Here is a 22,396-nt window from a genome sequence, read left to right as displayed (position 1 = left end):
GCAATGGCCCAATAATTTCTCATTCGGCGTTTCTCAAAATGCAAAGAATTTGTGTAATAGTTCCAAAAGCAAAGTACAGAGAGACATGCATAATTGCTAGTCCTGTGACAATCCACTTTGTGCATAAGGTTGAAACAAAACACAGAATGACCATCATTAAATTGAAATCAACAAATGCTGGAGATCACAGCACATCAGGCAGCATCCATTAAATCGTTCAAGCAACTGCAGTGCCCCAGTTAAGAACAGAAATCATAGTGGTCAAAGGATCATTTGAGTTTAGACCGAAGAGGATGAATTTAGTAGTTTAACATAAACAATGTTGATTCAGCTTCCTGATACGCATTTCTTTTTAAAGTTTCTTCACACCTGGCCTTCTCTCTGGGGATAGTGAGAAGTGGTGAAAGAATTCTGGGACTGTTTACCAACTTGTAAATCCATGTCATGAGCACTCGTTATGGGTCCAACAACTCCTGGCTTAGACCTTGCACCTGGAGATACTGATATTAGACCAGAAGACCATAAGACATAGCAGTGGAAGTAAGGCCATTCGGCCCATCAAGTCCACTCCGCCGTTTAAATCATGGCTGATGGGCATTTCAACACCACTTCCCTGCACTCTCCCCGTAGCCCTTGATTCCTTTTGATATCAAGAATTTGTTGATCTCTGCCTTGAAGGCATCCAATGTCCCAGCCTCCACTGCACTCTGCAGAAATGAATTCCACAAGCCCACCAATCTCTGGCTGAAGAAATGTCGTCTCATTTCAGTTTTAAATTTACCTCCTCTAATTTTAAAGCTGTGCCTACGGGTCCTAGTTTCCCCGCCAAACTGAAACAACTTCTGAGCGTCCACCCCTTCTAAATCACACATTATCTTGTAAGTTTCTATTAGATCTCCCCGCAACCTTCTAAACTCTAATGAGTACAATCCTAGGATCCTTAGCTGTTCATCATACGTTAAACCTACCATTCCAGGGATCATCCATGTGAATCATTGCAGGACAAGCTCCAGGGCTAGTATGTCCTTCCTGAGGTGTGGGGCCCAAAATTGGACACAGTATTCTAAATGGGGCCTAACTAGAGCCTTATAAAGCCTCAGAAGCACATTGCTGCTTTTATATTCCAACCCTCTTGAGATAAACGACAACATTACATTCGCTTTCTTAATTACGGACTCTACCTGCAAGTTAACCGAGAGAAAATCCTGGGCCAACACTCCCAGATCCCTTTGCACTTCTGATTTGTAAATTTTCTCACCGTTTAGAAAATAGTCCATGCCTGTATTCTTTTTTCCAAAGTGCAAAACCTCACATTTACTCACATTGAATTTCATCAGCCATTTCCTGGATCACTCTCCTAAAAAGTCTAAATCTTTCTGCAGCTTCCCCACCTCCTCAGTACTACTTGCCTGTCCACCTATCTTCGTATCATCAGCAAACTTCGCCAGAATGCCCCCGTTCCCTTCATCCAGATCATTAACGTATAACGTGAACAGCTGCGGCCTCAACACTGAACCTTGCAGGACGCCACTCGTCACCAGTTGCCATTCCGAAAAAGAGCTTTTTATCCCAACTCTCTGCCTTCTGTCAGACAGCCAATCCTCAATCCAAGCCAGTAGCTCACCTCGAACACCATGGGCCCTCACCTTGCTCAGCAGCCTTCCGTGAGGCACCGTATCAAAGGCCTTTTGGAAGTCTAGATAGATAACATCTACTGGGTTTCCCTGGTCTAACATACTTGTTACACCTTCAAAGAATTCTAACAGGTTTGTCAGGCACGACCTCCCCTTACTAAATCCATGCTGACTTGTTCTAATCTGACCCTGCACTTCTAGGAATTTAGAAATCTCATCTTTGACAATGGATTCTAGAATTTTACCAACTACCAAGGTTCGGCTAATCAGCCTGTAATTTTCCATCTTTTGCCTTAATCCCTTCTTAAACAAGGGAGTTAAAACAGCAATTTTCCAATCATCTGGGACTTTCCCTGACTCCAGTGACTTTTGAAAGATCACAACCAAAGCCTCCGCTATTTCCTCAGCCACCTCCCTCAGAACTCTAGGATGTAGCCCATCAGGGCCAGGAGATTTATCAATTTTTAGACCCTTCAGCTTTTCTAGCACTTTCTCTTTTGTAATGCCTACCGTACTCAACTCTGCCCCCTGACTCTCCCTAATTGTTGGCATACTACTTATGTCTTCCACTGTGAAGACTGACGCAAAGTACTTATTAAGTTCTTCAGCTATTTCCTTATCTTCCATCACTAGCCTTCTAGCATCAATTTGGAGCAGCCCAATATCTACTTTTCCCACTCGTTTGTTTCTTGTGTATTGAAAGAAGCTTTTACTGTCATTTCTAGTATTACTAGCTAGCCTACCTTCATATTTGATCCTCTCCTTCCTTATTGCTCTCTTTGTTATCCTCTGTTTGTTTTTGTAGCCTTCCCAATCTTCTGATTTCCCAGTGCTCTTGGCCACTTTATAGGCTGTCTCTTTTTCTTTGATATATTTCCTGACTTCCTTTGTCAGCCATGGCTGTCTAATCCCAACCCGGATAATCTTTCTTTTCTTTGGGATGAACCTCTGTACTGTGTCCTCAATTACACCCAGAAACTCCTGCCATTGTTGGTCTACTGTCTTCCCCGCTGAGCTCTGCTTCCAGTCGATTTTCGTCAATTCCTCTCTCATGCCCCTGTAATTACCTTTATTTAACTGTAACACCATTACGTCCAATTTTGCCTTCTCTCTTTCAAACTGCAGACTGAACTCTACCATATTATGATTGCTGCCTCCTAAGTGTTCCCTTTCTTTAAGGTCTTTTATAAAGTCTGGCTCATATTAAAACTGTATCACACGACATCTTCAATATACAGTAAGTCAATGGAATTAAAAACAATGGGTGCCTAAATCAATGCCATCTGTTTTACACTAACAACCAAAGCCACCCTCTGCTTCGGAGTACCCATCAAAAATCTACCTCGCCTTGACACATTGTTTTTTTTCCATATTGTCTGCACCATGATTATTAACACTTCAAAATTTAACTGAGACACAAGGGAAAACAAAAGCATGGAGCTGCAGTTAATGCCAATATCCTGATTACAACACTTGGTCTGAAACAGATCTTTATAGCTGAATGATTTATTGATCTAATTGTAATGATTGGACCGAGGTTAACCAGGTGGACCTCATAGAATACGAGTTCCATGATTGGGGCTGTTAACCTGGTCCAATCAGGGACCCCTGGCTGATACTAAGAACATAAGTGTCAGACTGTTCACTCTGAGAGCTGGCTCTGAGGAAGCTGGATCAGTGCCAAGAATTCTCCATGTGTAAACGAAAGGCAACTTGGTGTTGGGATACCATCTGCATGGAGTTATTTCACTAATATCTCATCATGCAAGTATGACTTCTTCGATCAAGGGATTTACTTGATTTTTACAGAGTGCTTGATAAGATCGCACATAATAAACATAATAAACTAGTCCTTAAATGATGAAAATCAAACAATTCATTGATCATGAGACAGTAGGAACTGCCAATGCTGGAGAATCTGCGATAACACGGTGTAACACTAGATGAACACAGCAGGCCAAGCAGCATCAGACCGTAATTCATAGATCATGGAGCTCTTTTGTGTGAAAGGCTTTTTTCCCGATTTCGATAAACCATTTTAATAACTTGTCTTTAAATACTGGATTTTCAATCTTACGGTGTCATTGAAGGGCTTTATTCCTGAAATCTTCCATATTAGTTCAAAAAATAAGTTAAATCTGGTATAGAAATATTAACACATTCAGGCAAAGAATACAAATAAATAATAACTAAGCAATTACCCAAATATGGCAATATTCTGAACAATGTAATCTGAAACAAAAACTATTAAAGTTCCCATTAGTAGATCAGAAATCAGGTGCCTAGCAATGTTCCATCACCTTAATAATAATGCATCAATAGCTAACACTCTGAAGATACTGTCCAGTTTTACTCACACCGTTAACACAGAAATAAGGCTCCAGTCAGTCTCCATAGAATACTTACAGTGTGGAAACAGGTCCTTTAGCCCAAGACGTCCACACTGCAACTCAGAGCATCCCGCCAATCCCTACATAACCCACTTAATCAACAAATCCCCAAACACAATGGGCAATTTAGCATGGCCAATCCATCTAGCATGCACATCTTTGAACTGTGGGAAGAAACTCACGCAGACACAGGGAGAATGTGCAAACTCCAAACAGTCACCCAAGGGTGGAATCGAACTCAGGCCCCTAGTGCTGTGAGGCAGCAGTGCTAACCACTGAGTCACTGTGCTGTCTCGATGTACCATCTCAAAACAAGCATTTTGAGTATTAAGCAAAATCTTCACATTTAGCTATCAGATCTGGTTCACTTCCTTTCCTGATGTCCAGTTAATATCTAATCACACAGAGCTCATCTATTCTTTACTCCTGTTTTTTTATCGTATTGTGCCAAAGACTTGTGTGGACTTAATATTATTCAGGAATAGGAAAAGTTAACAAACCTGTCTCTTTTTAATCTATCAGCTCATTATTGTGTCTCCAAACCAAAATTTTTCCGACAGATCAAATAGTCACCCAACACAGTTTTACCAACTATTTCAAAGATCCTGCCTTGCAATTGTTTCCATAAACCTAATAGGCCAAAATTTGTGGACTGAAGTAGGAACACAGGAATTAGGATCAAGAATAAGCCATTCAGCCCTTTAAGCTGGATCTGTCATTTGCCAAGATCGCAAGATGTGGCCTCAACTAAACTTCATTCCTGTTCCCCAATACCCTCAACTCCCTTATCTAAAGCAACTGGGGCAGACAGGAAAATGGATGGAGTTCACAGCACTTACAGTCATTCAATTGCAAAGATTTACTCCAGTGGTTTTAGAGAGCAATGTGTTGTTGTAAAAAGAAATATTGGTTGGCATGTTCCAGACACACATGCTCATCCCCAACCACCACAAAATTCAGGCCAGTTTCTTTTAGGTGAAAAAGATTCCCTGACTTCCCTTATGATACATTTTTCAATGTTTTTTTTTATTTGTGGTCTGATATTTGAATTTGTTGCCACGTTAACAGCTTGCTTGGATTCCTTTTTGAATGCCTTCCATCTGCTTGAAGAATCCAAACAGATCTCATTAGGCCAAGCAGCATCTCAGGAGCACAAAAGCTGACGTTTCGGGCCCATCAGCTTTTGTGCTCCTGAGATGTTGCTTGGCCTGCTGTGTTCATCCAGCTTCACACTTTATTATCTTGGATTCTCCAGCATCTGCAGTTCCCATTATCTCAGATCTCATTAGGCTTTCTTCTCTTCTGAAGAATGCCAAATTTCTTACTATTTCTAATTGACTGGATCCAAGATCCAGAGGAATACACATCAATCATGTTCTTCATTTACACTGAGACAAGTAGCTTTACCAGTACCGTATTCCCATAGCAGAAAAGTTTTTCCATGTATTCGGAAACTGTTTCCTAAGCACTGAACAATGTTCTGTACAAGCTGCACAATTGTACACCAGTATCACAACTCAAAACTTCCCACGGGGGATGTGCTCACGTTATTCCTTTGTTTTTACTTTCAAAACGGACTCGGGCCACACTTCAAAACAAGTACCTAATAGTCTACAGTGTTGGTGGGGATGTATAAGAACTTGGCGATAACCAGTGATTGTGAAAATGCAAGTTCTTTTTTTTTCAAAAAATGCAAAAATAGTGGAATATACTTTGCAGTACGATTTTGCAGAACGAGTATGCTTTTATTTAGGTTTCGGCATCGATGGTCAAGCAGTGCGATTTTGCAAAACGTGTACGCTTCATTTATCACTGGGATATCGCTACGGCACGGATACAACAGCGCTAAATCGTTTGGAAATAAAAGGCAAGGAACTTGGCAGAGTGAAAAATAGTAATGATCCACCTTCATAAACATGCACATTTTATATCTCATAAGTACAAGTAAAATAATGACACTCATTATTGCACACAATCCTACCGAAGGGGAAATAAAACAACTTCAACGGGGCGGGGAAATTTTGGTTTGCAACACACTTCGGCGCAACTGCGCACGCGCGTTGTCTTCCCGGGCTGGATACCCTGGAAGGAGAGGTGCGGATTTTGATTGACAGCGGGGGAGAGCCAATCAGTTTCACGTGTGCTCCATCGTTGGCGGAGGACGACAAATGCAGTCGGGCGCGGGGCGGGTGACGTCACAACGGGGCCTGGAAGCTGCCGGGCGAGCGTGAAGTCTGCGACAGGAAGAGCGCGGGCGTGCGCGCGCACGCAGGGGTCGGCGGATGACAGGCGAGCGCCGCACTGCAGGCGCGGGGTCTGCTTCCAGGGCCGCCCCGCACCCCCTTCCCCTAACGATCAAGACAAGAACCTGAAGGACTGAGCCAGCGGTAAATGTCTTCACTTGCTTTTTTCTTAAAAAAAATGTTTCTATATATAGTGCGTTGGTAGACCGCTGCGTTTTTGAAATTTGATCCGAGGCCGGTTTTGTTTGTCTTTCGGATTCCTCGCCGAAGCCTAATAGCTCGACCCTTAGGCTTAGAAGCGTCTGGACAAGCAGTGTTCCTCAAATCTATCCCCCCTATAAATCTAAGCTCCCCGACCCCGTCAAATCCAACCCACCCATATGAATCTAACCCCCTCAAATCCAACCCAATCCCCTCAAATCCAACCCACCCCTATAAATCTAACCCCCTCAAATCCAACCCACCCCTATAAATCTAACCCCCTCAAATCCAACCCACCCCTATAAATCTAACCCCCTCAAATTCAACCCACCCCGATAAATCTAACCCCCTCAAATCCAACCCACCCCTATAAATCTAACCCCCTCAAATCCAACCCAATCCCCTCAAATCCAACCCACCCCTATAAATCTAACCCCCTCAAATCCAACCCACCCCTATGAATCTAACCCCCTCAAATCCAACCCACCCCTATGAATCTAACCCCCTCAAATCCAACCCACCCCTATGAATCTAACCCCCTCAAATCCAACCCACCCCTATGAATCTAACCCCCTCAAATCCAACCCACCCCTATGAATCTAACCCCCTCAAATCCAACCCACCCCTATGAATCTAACCCCCTCAAATCCAACCCACCCCTATGAATCTAACCCCCTCAAATCCAACCCACCCCTATGAATCTAACCCCCTCAAATCCAACCCACCCCTATGAATCTAACCCCCTCAAATCCAACCCACCCCTATGAATCTAACCCCCTCAAATCCAACCCACCCCTATGAATCTAACCCCCTCAAATCCAACCCACCCCTATGAATCTAACCCCCTCAAATCCAACCCACCCCTATGAATCTAACCCCCTCAAATCCAACCCACCCCTATGAATCTAACCCCCTCAAATCCAACCCACCCCTATGAATCTAACCCCCTCAAATCCAACCCACCCCTATGAATCTAACCCCCTCAAATCCAACCCACCCCTATGAATCTAACCCCCTCAAATCCAACCCACCCCTATGAATCTAACCCCCTCAAATCCAACCCACCCCTATGAATCTAACCCCCTCAAATCCAACCCACCCCTATGAATCTAACCCCCTCAAATCCAACCCACCCCTATGAATCTAACCCCCTCAAATCCAACCCACCCCTATGAATCTAACCCCCTCAAATCCAACCCACCCCTATGAATCTAACCCCCTCAAATCCAACCCACCCCTATGAATCTAACCCCCTCAAATCCAACCCACCCCTATGAATCTAACCCCCTCAAATCCAACCCACCCCTATGAATCTAACCCCCTCAAATCCAACCCACCCCTATGAATCTAACCCCCTCAAATCCAACCCACCCCTATGAATCTAACCCCCTCAAATCCAACCCACCCCTATGAATCTAACCCCCTCAAATCCAACCCACCCCTATGAATCTAACCCCCTCAAATCCAACCCACCCCTATGAATCTAACCCCCTCAAATCCAACCCACCCCTATGAATCTAACCCCCTCAAATCCAACCCACCCCTATGAATCTAACCCCCTCAAATCCAACCCACCCCTATGAATCTAACCCCCTCAAATCCAACCCACCCCTATGAATCTAACCCCCTCAAATCCAACCCACCCCTATGAATCTAACCCCCTCAAATCCAACCCACCCCTATGAATCTAACCCCCTCAAATCCAACCCACCCCTATGAATCTAACCCCCTCAAATCCAACCCACCCCTATGAATCTAACCCCCTCAAATCCAACCCACCCCTATGAATCTAACCCCCTCAAATCCAACCCACCCCTATGAATCTAACCCCCTCAAATCCAACCCACCCCTATGAATCTAACCCCCTCAAATCCAACCCACCCCTATGAATCTAACCCCCTCAAATCCAACCCACCCCTATGAATCTAACCCCCTCAAATCCAACCCACCCCTATGAATCTAACCCCCTCAAATCCAACCCACCCCTATGAATCTAACCCCCTCAAATCCAACCCACCCCTATGAATCTAACCCCCTCAAATCCAACCCACCCCTATGAATCTAACCCCCTCAAATCCAACCCACCCCTATGAATCTAACCCCCTCAAATCCAACCCACCCCTATGAATCTAACCCCCTCAAATCCAACCCACCCCTATGAATCTAACCCCCTCAAATCCAACCCACCCCTATGAATCTAACCCCCTCAAATCCAACCCACCCCTATGAATCTAACCCCCTCAAATCCAACCCACCCCTATGAATCTAACCCCCTCAAATCCAACCCACCCCTATGAATCTAACCCCCTCAAATCCAACCCACCCCTATGAATCTAACCCCCTCAAATCCAACCCACCCCTATGAATCTAACCCCCTCAAATCCAACCCACCCCTATGAATCTAACCCCCTCAAATCCAACCCACCCCTATGAATCTAACCCCCTCAAATCCAACCCACCCCTATGAATCTAACCCCCTCAAATCCAACCCACCCCTATGAATCTAACCCCCTCAAATCCAACCCACCCCTATGAATCTAACCCCCTCAAATCCAACCCACCCCTATGAATCTAACCCCCTCAAATCCAACCCACCCCTATGAATCTAACCCCCTCAAATCCAACCCACCCCTATGAATCTAACCCCCTCAAATCCAACCCACCCCTATGAATCTAACCCCCTCAAATCCAACCCACCCCTATGAATCTAACCCCCTCAAATCCAACCCACCCCTATGAATCTAACCCCCTCAAATCCAACCCACCCCTATGAATCTAACCCCCTCAAATCCAACCCACCCCTATGAATCTAACCCCCTCAAATCCAACCCACCCCTATGAATCTAACCCCCTCAAATCCAACCCACCCCTATGAATCTAACCCCCTCAAATCCAACCCACCCCTATGAATCTAACCCCCTCAAATCCAACCCACCCCTATGAATCTAACCCCCTCAAATCCAACCCACCCCTATGAATCTAACCCCCTCAAATCCAACCCACCCCTATGAATCTAACCCCCTCAAATCCAACCCACCCCTATGAATCTAACCCCCTCAAATCCAACCCACCCCTATGAATCTAACCCCCTCAAATCCAACCCACCCCTATGAATCTAACCCCCTCAAATCCAACCCACCCCTATGAATCTAACCCCCTCAAATCCAACCCACCCCTATGAATCTAACCCCCTCAAATCCAACCCACCCCTATGAATCTAACCCCCTCAAATCCAACCCACCCCTATGAATCTAACCCCCTCAAATCCAACCCACCCCTATGAATCTAACCCCCTCAAATCCAACCCACCCCTATGAATCTAACCCCCTCAAATCCAACCCACCCCTATGAATCTAACCCCCTCAAATCCAACCCACCCCTATGAATCTAACCCCCTCAAATCCAACCCACCCCTATGAATCTAACCCCCTCAAATCCAACCCACCCCTATGAATCTAACCCCCTCAAATCCAACCCACCCCTATGAATCTAACCCCCTCAAATCCAACCCACCCCTATGAATCTAACCCCCTCAAATCCAACCCACCCCTATGAATCTAACCCCCTCAAATCCAACCCACCCCTATGAATCTAACCCCCTCAAATCCAACCCACCCCTATGAATCTAACCCCCTCAAATCCAACCCACCCCTATGAATCTAACCCCCTCAAATCCAACCCACCCCTATGAATCTAACCCCCTCAAATCCAACCCACCCCTATGAATCTAACCCCCTCAAATCCAACCCACCTCTATGAATCTAACCCCCTCAAAACCAACCCAACCCCACCCCCTCAAATCCAACCCAACCCCACCCCCTCAAAACCAACCCAACCCCACCCCCTCAAATCCAACCCAACCCCACCCCCTCAAAACCAACCCAACCCCACCCCCTCAAATCCAACCCACCCCCACCCCCTCAAATCCAACCCACCCCCACCCCCTCAAATCCAACCCACCCCTATGAATCTAACCCCGTCAAATCCAACCCACCTCTATGAATCTAACCCCCTCAAAACCAACCCACCTCTATGAATCTAACCCCCTCAAAACCAACCCACCTCTATGAATCTAACCCCCTCAAAACCAACCCAACCCCACCCCCTCAAATCCAACCCACCCCTATGAATCTAACCCCGTCAAATCCAACCCACCTCTATGAATCTAACCCCCTCAAAACCAACCCAACCCCACCCCCTCAAATCCAACCCACCCCTATGAATCTAACCCCCTCAAAACCAACCCATCCCCAACCCCCTCAAATCCAACCCACCCTTTTTTAAATCTAAACTCCCCAACACTGTCAAATCCAACCCATCCCTATAAATCTAACCCCCTTAAAACCAACCCACCCCTCAAATCTAACCCACCCCTATGAATCTGAACTCCCCAAGCCCCTCAAATCCAACCCACCCCTATAAATCTAAACTCTCCAAACCCCTCAAATCCAACCCACCCCTGTAAATCTAAACCCCAATGCCCTCAAATCCAACATGCCCGCCCACCATCTCAAATCCAACAGCCCCCCTCAAATCCAACACACACCAACCTCCTTGTTTTTCTGAGCTCACCTGCTCCACAAACAGCCCAGTGACCTAACGGTCACTTTGGTCACTCTCCCCCACACTGCTCTACCCACCCCAATTTTGCTAGAGTCTGCAGGGTGCACAGAGGAGGGGGAAATGGTTTGGGTGTTTTTAAAAGTCCATTGCTCCTTAGCGAGGTGCTCACTGAAGTGTCGGGGACATTTCAGGCCAAAGATATTTTTCTGCGAGTCAAGTCTGGTTGCTGTTTTTGGATCTGGAGCAAACCACAATGACAAAAGGAAATAGTTGTTAGTTGCAGGGAATATCAGAGGCAATTCTGAGATGCAAGAACAGGGGCAATCTTATAAAACAGAATCCCAGCAATGAGTTTGAAGGTACTGGTGATAACAGCACTCCATTTTGAAGGATATAGCACATGTTGGGCCAGAATGTGCCATTCACAACTTTGACTTTTTTCCTTCTGCAAGTGAAACTAAATGCAGGGAAAGATGTTTAACTCATACTATCTTCTTCGCCTCCATATCAGATTCTGAATATTCTCCGTGTTTTAAAAATTTCCTGTTTTTATTAGGTGTTGTGTACAATGATGTGACGTGAGCTTAGTGAACTATTAATTGGTTTTCATGAAGTATAATTAGTATATTTGCATTCAGGAGTTGAATTTTCTGATTGCTTGTTTTTCTATCAAGGTGCACGAATTTTATTTTTTGGGATGTTGTTGATGGCAAAAATTTGAAAGAACATTAAGAATTGCTTTATAAAAGGACTGACTAGCCTTTTTCAAAGGAAGGCTGTTTCTCCTGAAAGTGCATATCTGACAAGTGTGAGCCTGGCCAAGTTCAAAACTATAACTCAACATGCAAATTAGTCTTTCTTCTCTCTTCATGATCATTCTGGGAAGCCACTACATGTCTCACTATAAATCTGGCTGCATAATGGTAGAAAAACTGTTGTTTATGCATTGTTCCTATCAGTAGATTTTTTGTTTATCCACTTCCCACAGTTCAAGTTTCTTTGAGTCCAAAGATGAGTCAGCGTTTTCTTGTTTGCTTCTGTTTATTTATTATGGTGTGTAAACTTGCACTGAAATTAAGCTTACATGAACCGAGTCTGAAGGGCAAAATGTTCTCAAAGATGAAAAAGATCAACACAACAACTCTTACTTTAAAGTCTCTTTGCTGTTTTTCACTTTTAGGTGACATTGGTGGTTAACAGTGGCAATGGCAACTAGCCTGGATGCAGACATTGTTCGTGAAGTACTGGAATGTCCCATCTGCATGGAGACTTTCAACCAAACTGTAATAAGGCCCAAACTCCTACAGTGTGGACATACAATTTGTAAGCAATGTTTGGAAAAGCTCATAGCAGACAGTATAAATGGAGTCCGTTGTCCCTTTTGCAGCAAAATAACCAGGATGAACAATCTGTCGCAACTTTCAGACAATCTTACAGTTTTAAAAATCATTGATTCAGCCTCTCTGAGCGAAGCAATGTGTACGGTCATGTGCAAAGTCTGCCGGAAGAGGCTGCCTCGAAACTTCTGTGGGAATTGCTGTCTGGTCCTTTGCGAGACCTGCAAGACTGACTGTCTTCAAGCGCAAGGGCACACCGTTGTCACAATTCGGGCTGAGGCTGAACAGCGACGGAAGGGGATTGGGATTAAGCTTGCCAAGCTACGGGAGATGATGGTGGACATGCAGCGTAAGAAGACTGCCATGGACATGATTGCAAAAAACATGCAGGGAAAATACAAAGCAGTCCATCAGGATTACAGTCTGGCTGAACAGAGGATACAGGAAGAACTGGCCAAATCTCGCCGGGCTTTCACATCAGCAGTGTCAGAAGTTGAAAAGGTGAACAATCAGATACTGGAGGAACATGCTTATTTGATCAATATTGCTGAGGTGCAGATCGTGTCACGCTCTGATTACCTCAGCACCAAAATCAAGCAGGCAGACACAGCTCTTCTTGAAGAAGCTATTGATGATGAAGACCCTGATTTGACTAACAACATGCCCACTCATTTAACACTGCAGCAGGTAGGTTTGGTTAAAGGAGACCACCTAGGGCCGACAGAAATTGGACAAATTGAGACAAGGCCTTATACTGTTCCCATTGAAGAGACACTCATGGAGACATTTACCCCCACTGCCTCAACACAAGAGACAGACTCCCCAAAAGATATGGCCAGTGTCCTGCAAGCGTCATCTCCAAAAAGCAAGGAGCCTGAAAGCTTGGCCTCCGGACCCCCTAATTGTCAGCTGATAAAGAAACTTGGCTCCCATGGGAACTTACCAGGGATGTTCCACCTTCCGGTGAGCCTGTGCGTGACAATACATGGGGAAGTGCTCGTGGCAGATCGGGGAAACTTTCGAGTTCAACTGTTCAATCGGAAGGGCTTTATGAAGGAGATTAGAAGGAGCCCAAATAGTATTGACAATTTTGTTCTCAGTTTCCTTGGTGCTGAGCTCCCGAACCTGATACCACTGTCTGTGGCTGTCAATAGTATTGGCTTAATTGGGGTGACTGACAACTATGATAATTCTGTTAAGATTTACACAACTGCAGGGCAGTGTGTAGCATGTCACAGGAACCAGCTGACAAAACCATGGGGTATTGCGGCAATGCCTTCTGGACAGTTTGTGGTGACAGATGTAGAAGGTGGAAAGCTTTGGTGTCTAACTGTGGACCGTAACGTTGGTGTTATAAACTATTCTCGGCTGTGCAGCGCAGTCAGGCCCAAGTTTGTGACCTGTGATGCGAATGGCAGTGTATACTTCACTCAGGGCCTGGGCCTGAACCTGGAGAATAGTCAAAATGAACATCACCTGGAAGGTGGCTTCTCTATTGGCTCCGTTAGTCCTGAGGGCCAGCTTAGTCGTCAGTACAGTCACTTCTTTGCTGAGAATGAAGACTTCCGTTGCATTGCAGGGATGTGTGTTGACACAAACGGGAACCTGCTTGTTGCAGACAGTGGCCGCAAGGAGATTCTCCTCTTTCCCAAAGAGGGTGGATTCGTCAGTCTGATAAGAGAAGATTTAGTGTGCCCAGTCGGGGTGGCTGTTTCACCCAAGGGTCAGCTTCTAGTATTGGACTGCTGGGATCACTGCATTAAAATCTACAACTATCATTCAAGGCAGCATGTAACAAACTGAGTTTTAAGTAATCAGGTACGATAAACCCATATAGCACTCCAGTATTCTTTTTTTGTCTGGGAGTAGAAGGCAAACCTTGCTTCCTTCCTACCAGCACCACAATCAGCTGTTTTGGCCATGTATCCCTCCAAAATTAAAGTTTTCAATAACTAATGACATTATTAATTGTACTGTATGTTGTGAAACTTAGTTAAATAGGCTACCCTGGTTGCTGTATCATTGCACATGGCTGAATTTTTGATTTGCAGTTTGGTACTTCTGTGCACAATGTAAGGTTACCTTACTTTTATTAAATGGGGTACTTATTATAAAGTGTTTCAGGAAATAAAACTGCTGGATTTCATTCAACCTTGTGGAATACTTTTTGTTTGAAAACTTTGACAGTATAAACTGCAACTACTCCAGTCTAGAATGTCTCAGGCCAAGTTACAAATGAATTTTTGAATTAAGATTATAGAATGATGCTAGAATGTCAAAACAAAAGTGAAAGAACTAGAAACCACCATAGATATTTTGTTTACCATTAATCTTAAGTAATGATGGACATTATAAAGCTGTAATAAAAAAGAGACTTAATTCCAAAAACAGTGCTCCACGGTAAGGAGGAGCTAAATATTAATTATCTTTACTCAGACCATGCCTTCCTTCTAAACTGAATAAGTCCTTGAGTTGCATGGGTCTGCACAAAAAAAGTTCAAGACATCTAGTGTTTCCAGGACACTTTTTTTTCCATGCACGAGAGGTGCCGCACATATCAATTGTCAAGAATACAAAAAAAAATAACTTTTAGGTCTTAACACCATGACATTCTGTAATTTTAACAATCCATTTAAAAATGTTTTCAAAAGGGTAGCAGTGCTAGACACCACCAAAGTCTGATGGAAACCAGGCTAACTGAGTACGTTTCAGTGGATTTGCAAAATATGCATTTTCAAAACCTCACTAAATATGAGGGCACAAACTTTGCTTATAAAGTATCTGACTCTAATCTATAGTTCTAGCCTGTTCTTGAATGTTTGCAGAAATCCGAAACGTTTAGTTCACATGCACCTTTTAAGTTGTTTGTAAATTGATTTCTAACACCATGTGCTATGTCAGTGTGCAATACTCCACTGAATTTCAAAAAGCAGCCACAATCCTCTGCACTTACTGCACATCTTTCTTTTTTCTCCTTTTCGTCACTGAATCAAACTTCAATGTTAGAGTAACTTTTGTCACTTCTAGCCATTGACTGGTGCTACATGTAATTCCACATTTCAAGGAATATCTTTTAGCTTAGTTGGCTGGACAGCTAGTTTGTAACACAAACGCGCCAACAGCAATGGGTTCAATTCCAACACTGGCTGAGGGCAACTTTCGCAAACATTCAGCTTAAACCAATGTCGGTCATGTCTCTCTAATGAAAGAGCAGCTAAGTGGTCCTCTGATGATACCCTATAAGGATGCACATTCTCAATGTGGAACCGACAGTCCCTCAAAGATGTGTTGATAAATTGTTGTCAACAATTTGCATTTATAAAGCCCCTTCAATGTATTAAAATTTGCTGAGGCAAAAGTTGAAAGCAATTCAGAAATAAATATTGAGAAGGATAAACAACAGCTTGATCATTTGGTAGGTCTTAAGGAGGTTTCTGAAATGAAGACCGAGAGATAGCAAGGACTTGGTAGGGGGAGGTGGATATTCCAGATCTTTAGGCCTAAGTAATTGACATTGCTGGGTTTGATAAGAGCAGTGGTGGACAACACTGCAGCAAGCTGTGGTCTAGGTGCATCTCAAAATGACCCTTGATAACTTGACTTCATTCCAGGTTCCTCAAGTACAGTTCTTATGGAAATAATGATGGAAAAAATCCTACCTTTCTGATACTGGAGCCAAAGCTGTTGCTGGACCTTCTTGCTTGGAAAGTGTATTTTGCATGTGAGTTCTGAGCCGTAGAGAGCCTCAGCTATGTAATGGCTGCCATACTGCTGGATGACAGAAATCAGATCCTCTCTGCTACTCTCTCCCTTCAGCATTTTCAGCATGTTGGAAAAACCTGTGCCGCAAAAAAATGTTTGTGTTTACAAGTAGAAAATCTGGGAATTCTTTCACAAGCAATTATTAATGCCTTTCAGTCGACTAGTAAAGATCAGCCTAATCCCTTCCCCCAAATGTCCAGTGCACTGTTACATAACTTGCAAATAAATGAACCTTAGAAAATATTTGGAACTGTAATCTTTTCTCTTCAATCAGTTTTGCGCCTTTCTTCCATAAGCAGCTAAGGAGTGGGTATAAAAGCTAAATACTGCAGATGCTGGAAACTTGAAATTTAAAAAAAACACAAAATACCTCAGAAATACTCTACAGGTCACACAGCATCTGCTAGGAAAGTAACAAAGCTCCTTTAGTCAACAGTTTTTAAGGAGGTATTTTACTGAGGCAGGAAAAGGAGGGAAGAACAAAAGTACAGTTCAGTCAAGGTGTGGAAAATAGGAGTAATTAAATAGTAAAAATGTACAAGGTACAAATGAATGGTCGTAGGACAAAAAAGAAAAAAAAGTTTGAAAGTACAGATGAAAATATCATTGGAGCAGCAATTGGCATCAGTTGCTGTCAGAAAAAAAGGCATCAGTCATTGTGACTGAAATTGTTAGACTCAATTTTGAGTCCAGAATGTTGCAAAACACCCATTCAAACACTGATGTACTGTTCCCACTTTTTAAATTGAGGTTCATTGAGAGAGTGCAGGAGGTCAAAAACAAAGTGGAAGGATTGAAAATCTGATAACTAGAAGCTCAGGTTGTTATTCTAAATAGAAATGTTCCACAAAGTGTTCATTGAATTTGTGTTTCATTTCCGCAGTATAGAAATTATTGACTTGTTAACCCTATATCTCTCTCCAGTCAGCATTACTCACTGAGTATTGCTACAATTTCTGTGTTTATTTCAGATTTCTGATATCTACGTGTTTTTGCATATGTGAGTCACTGCTTGACCTGGAAAGACGTTTCTGTCCAAAAAAGGAAGTTAAAGGGCAGCTGTTGATCTCTTATCCTTGCACATGAAGCATGCTGCAGAAAAGGGAGAAGGCCTTTGGAGATTATTGCAGTTTGGGGAAGCAAAGGGCCAATGGTATTATTACAAGACTATTAATCCAGAAACTCAGCTTGTGTTCTGGGGACACCAGTTCAAATCCAAACATGGCAGATGGTTGGAATTTGAATTTGATGAAGAATCTGGAATTAAAGGTCTAATGGTGACCATGGAACCATTTTTAACTGTCGGAGGAAAAAAAATAAAAACCTCACCTAGTTCACTAATGTTCTTTAGGGCAGGAAATCTGTCATCCTTACCTGGTCTGGCCTATATGTGACTCCAGACCCACAGCAACGTGGTTGACTCTTAGCTGTCATTTTGATGATTTATTTTCCCTGTTTTCCATGCTATTCAGGCAAATCATACCCAAATAAGTACATCAGCATAATAAAACAGAATACAGAATGTAGTGTTACAGCTACAGAGAAGCTGCAGAGGAAGATCAACTTTATCCATTCAAAAGTCTGATAACAGCAGGGAAGAAGCTGATCTTGAATCTGTTGGTGCATGTTTTCAAATTTTTGCATCTTCTGCCCAGTGGAAGAGGATGGAACAGAGTATAACCAGGGTGGGAGGAATCTTTGACTATGTTGGCTGCATCCCTGAGGCAGCAGGAAGTGTAGATGGAGTCAATGGATGGGAACCTGGTTTGTGTAATGGACTGCACTATGTTCACAACTGTAATTTCTTGTGGTCTTGGGTAGACCCAGTTGCCATACTAAGTTGTGATGCATCCATATAGGATACTTTTTATGGTGCATCTATATATTTTTTTAAGACCAGGCAACTAGGAATTGGCAACAAATACCAGCCTAGCCAGAGATGCCCACATTCTTTGAATGAGTAAGAAAAGAAAAGACCATAGAAGGAAATGTCCCTCTGGAATGATGAAAGGAGCAAAGTGTGAGATTGGTGGCAGTAAATTGCTGGAATGACAGAAATGTAGCATAATTCATTGAAACATGGAGGCTTGTATGATGGGGGACTAAAAACAATGAAGCCAGTTGTAGTCCCGGTCAAGAGGAGACGGTGACAATAAAGCAGGAAATGGAACAGACACAGCTGAGAGCCTTTTCAACCACATTAGTTTGAGGGAGATGAAAAACACAAACAGCATTATGGGTGGCTTAGCGGTTAACGCTGCTGCTTCATAGCACTAGGGACCGCGGTTCGATTCCGCCACTGGGTGACTGTGTGGAGTTTGCACATTCTCCCCATGTCTGCATGAGTTTCCTTCCACAGTCCAAAGATGTACAGAATAGGTGAATTGGCCATGCCAAATTGATCATAGTGCTCATAGGGATGTGTTATTAGTGGGTTATAGGGGGATGAGTCTTGGTGGGATGCAATAAGGTTAAATGTGGGGCCGAAGGGCTTGTTTCCACACGGTAGCGATTCTGCGATCTATGGTGTATGGAAAATAGGATCATAATAACAGATCTTGAGGAAATTGGGAGAATTGAATCGAGCCCTTAGAGGAAGAAAGTAATAAGGTAACTTCGGGTTTATAATAAATAGAAACTTGTTCATCTATCTCAAGAAATGAAAATGCAGAAAAGGAAGACAATCAGTGAATAATCATGCGAAGGTGAGGGTAGGGCTGTGCTGGAAGTAAAGTGATGAGATTTTCTTGTTCGGGCAAGACCAGAAATGGCGTCAAACAATCAGTACTGTTCTGGAAAATGAGCTGAAAGGACCCAACTAAATTTGGAGCAAAATATGTTCTCTCCTTGTGAGAAGGCGGGCATAACTTGGGTAATGTGACAATCTGAGAAGTTGAAAGCTGTGGAAGGAAGATCTCCAGAGAAGCTTAGGCTGGTGACAGTTTAGGAAACAATATCATCTGCTTTTGCCTTAGACCATCATTCTTTGATAATATTAATCACTTCAAAAATTAGATCAAAATGATCACATTTTTTTCAGACAGAACCTGAAATTGATTGTGCTAATAACATTTACTTTCAGTCAACTAGTAATGATCTATCAAAGCAACGGTGCTAGAAACTGTCCACAAAGTTGCAGCGATCTCTGTGGGAAGCTTTGCTTTCTTGTTGTCAGTTTAAATCTAGCACTAAGTCATTGGAAACTCCGGGCATCCAGCAGCAATGCAGTCATCAAGCAGACGAAGCACCCATCACATTGACGTAATCACAGTCAGCAAACCACAAAGCAAGGGATCAAATCCCTTCACTTATACCTTTTATGGATGGCGAAATAAATGATTGCATCGTACACATTCGATTAAGACAGAAGTTAAATTATAAATAATTGGTTAAGGAAAGAGAAGAACTGAAATTTAACACACCAGAATTATTCTCATTGCCAGTTATGAACTTCAAGCCTTGTTTAAAAAAATCAATAACATCTCTTTCAACATAAAACTTTTCTAAGGTTTTAACAGTGAAACTATTTATAAATTGCAGGGTTTTTTGGTCAGTTTGGCAATATTTGACTTTGTTGAGTGGTTCACAACTCAAGGGGAACATTTCCTATGCACATACTGTTCATGTTAGCTAGCTGCATTAAACATGTGAACTTGATATTTGGAAAACAACTAAGTTCAAGTTGGCCATTTTTAGGTCTGTGTAATACCTAATTAATTTGAAGTATAGCTTACTTACAATTTTGTGACTGTATCTACATAAACATGTTTCTACTGCTTTTGTAAATGATATAGAGATACAATTGGTGAGTTTTCATAAGAGACTCCCAGTTTCTAATAAACTCGGAGGCTTTAAAGAAATGATAATTTTTTTAATAGAAATAATACTTTTAAAAAGTATTTGCAAAAAACATTGAAGAAAATAAAACCTCATGCAGGATTCAAAACGGTAACACAGAAATTAAGAAAGATATCACCAATCAACTAAACTGTTTGTGAACTTCCTGAGAGGAGGCCTGAACACCCTGGGGGAAACTGAACACATTGGTCAGCAATTCTGATTCTAGCTCCTCCAGAAATGTACAGTGTAGCTGCATTCAAACTGTTCTCTCACGGTGCAGGATAATCAGGGAGGTCAAACTGCTCCCCATATTGCAGCAGTCATTGTGCTGGATTCTGTGATTTCAACGATTAACAGCATAGCCAACCATTTTGACAGCTGCGTGGAGGCAGCATATATAGATAGATGTGATAATGCGAACTGCAGTCGCTGGAGAATCCGAGATAATAAAATGTGAGGCTGGATGAACACAGCAGGCCAAGCAGCATCTCAGGAGCACAACAGCTGACGTTTCGGGCCTAGACCCTTCATCAGAGAGGGGGATGGGGTGAGGGTTCTGGAATAAATAGGGAGAGAGGGGGAGGCGGACTGAAGATGGAGAGAAAAGAAGATAGGTGGAGAGTAGAGTATAGGTGGGGAGGTAGGGAGGGGATAGGTCAGTCCAGGGAAGACGGACAGGTCAAGGAGGTGCGATGAGGTTAGTAGGTAGGAAATGGAGGTGCGGCTTGGGGTGGGAGCAAGGGATGGGTGAGAGGAAGAACAGGTTAGGGAGGCAGAGACAGGCTGGGCTGGTTTTGGGACGCAGTTGGGGGAGTGGAAGAGCTGAGCTGGTTGTGTTGTGCAGTCGGGGGAGGGGACGAACTGGGCTGGTTTTGGGGTGCAGTGAGGGAAGGGGAGATTTTGAAGCTGGTGAAGTCCATATTGATACCATTGGGCTGCAGGGTTCCCAAGCGGAATATGAGTTGCTGTTCTTGCAACCTTCGGGTGGCATCATTGTGGCACTGCAGGAGGCCCATGATGGACATGTCACCTAAAGAATGGGAGGGGGAGTTGAAATGGTTCGCGACTGGGAGGTGCAGTTGTTTATTGCAAACCGAGCAGAGGTGTTCTGCAAAGTGGTCCCCAAGCCTCCGCTTGCTTTCCCCAATGTAGAGGAAGCCACACCGGGTACAATGGATACAGTATACCACATTGGCAGATGTGGAGGTGAACCTCTGCTTAATATGGAAAGTCACCTTGGGGCCTGGGATAGGGGTGAGGGAGGAAGTGTGGGGGCAAGTGTAGCACTCCATCTTCGGTCCGCCTCCCCCTCTCTCCCTATTTATTCCAGAACCCGCACCACATCCCCCTCTCTGATGAAGGGTGTAGGCCCGAAACGTCAGCTATTGTGCTCCTGAAATGCTGCTTGGCCTGCTGTGTTCATCCAGCTTCACACTTTATTATCACATATAGATAGATGTTTGGTTGATTTAAGGCACTGGGGTACCAGACAGAGAAGGATCTGGTGTCTTTGTGAGATTGTTGATGGAGTACTTAGGATAGGATGAGGTCAAGGGAGGTTTGTTGGGTCCAGATGACAGGTAGATGGAAGGGGTTATTCCCCTGGATGGTGTCATGCTGGTGAAGACAGGGCTTATTGGATCTACTAGTGGGTGGTGTTATTAGGTGTCAGGGGTTCAGGCTGATAATGGGGGTGTTGTTGGGATTATGGGAATGATGGTGAGGGTGGGTTTGGAGGAGGTCAGCTGTCAGGTTGGGGGAACCTGGTCAGGTTGTGGGTGCCAGGGATCCAGGTGCTTATAAAGGGATTTGAGGGATATGTTGTTGGAGGAGATGGTGGTGAGTTGGGTGGTTAATTTAGTAGTGGCTCAAGACTTTGACAAGGCTTTTGATCCTCTGACTATTCCTGGCTAAACAAACTGAACCCTCTGAGTTCTTTGCCTTTAATGGATTCTATCAGAGCATTCTAGGTGGAGGGGAATTACCCATCAGAGTCTTCAACTTCCCAGGCAATTCCTGTGGAGCCTATAATTCCACGCAGTCCTAATATGCAACTCCAGTCCGTGCTGCTGTAATGACGATCTGGCCGTTGGTTATGGCCAGTTAAGTGGGGTTCTGTTGTGGGAAAACACAAGTGCCTTTTAGACCCAAAGTGGAATAAACATGGTGCATGAAGTGCCAGCTCACTTTCCAGACCGATTTTCTGCTTGTTCTTGATCAAACTGTCTAAAAATCAATTAAATATTTCATCTTGCACAAAGAAAAGTGTCAGGAACAGCTTTACATGTGCATATTGTGGGACGGGTACAATGCACACATATGTTCCAGGCACCTTCTGGATCAGCTGAAGGAGTTTCAGTGATAATTTTTACATGCCTGTCATCTAGGGTGAAAGTATTGGAAAGTATAACTCACTGACAACAACA

The 22,396-nt window shown here is 43.7% G+C and overlaps 2 protein-coding genes across 4 annotated transcripts in view; one reads left to right on the top strand and one right to left on the bottom strand.

Annotated features, from left to right (window-relative positions):
- Positions 1–22,396, bottom strand: part of LOC125465340 (astrotactin-2-like) — a 1,528,414-nt gene that overhangs the window by 600,138 nt on the left and 905,880 nt on the right. For all 3 annotated transcript variants that reach the window (XM_048558686.2, XM_048558687.2, XM_048558689.2), the window contains one exon: positions 16,028–16,207. In XM_048558686.2, coding sequence (XP_048414643.1) covers positions 16,028–16,207 — 180 coding nt within the window. The remainder of the gene's footprint in view (positions 1–16,027; positions 16,208–22,396) is intronic.
- On the top strand, positions 6,247–14,514 carry trim32 (tripartite motif containing 32). Its single transcript, XM_048558690.2, has 2 exons — positions 6,247–6,411; positions 12,212–14,514. The coding sequence occupies exon 2, from the start codon at positions 12,237–12,239 to the stop codon at positions 14,169–14,171; it is 1,935 nt and encodes a 644-aa protein (XP_048414647.1). The 5' UTR covers positions 6,247–6,411; positions 12,212–12,236; the 3' UTR covers positions 14,172–14,514.

The sequence above is a fragment of the Stegostoma tigrinum genome, chromosome 29 (genome assembly GCF_030684315.1).
Source record: "Stegostoma tigrinum isolate sSteTig4 chromosome 29, sSteTig4.hap1, whole genome shotgun sequence".
Taxonomy (NCBI): domain Eukaryota; kingdom Metazoa; phylum Chordata; class Chondrichthyes; order Orectolobiformes; family Stegostomatidae; genus Stegostoma; species Stegostoma tigrinum.
This window is presented reverse-complemented; position numbering and strand designations above follow the sequence as displayed.

Excerpts from the sequence above, each read along its gene's own strand:
- trim32 (XM_048558690.2), top strand. The coding sequence starts at position 12,237 with ATGGCAACTAGCCTGGATGCAGACATTGTTCGTGAAGTACTGGAATGT.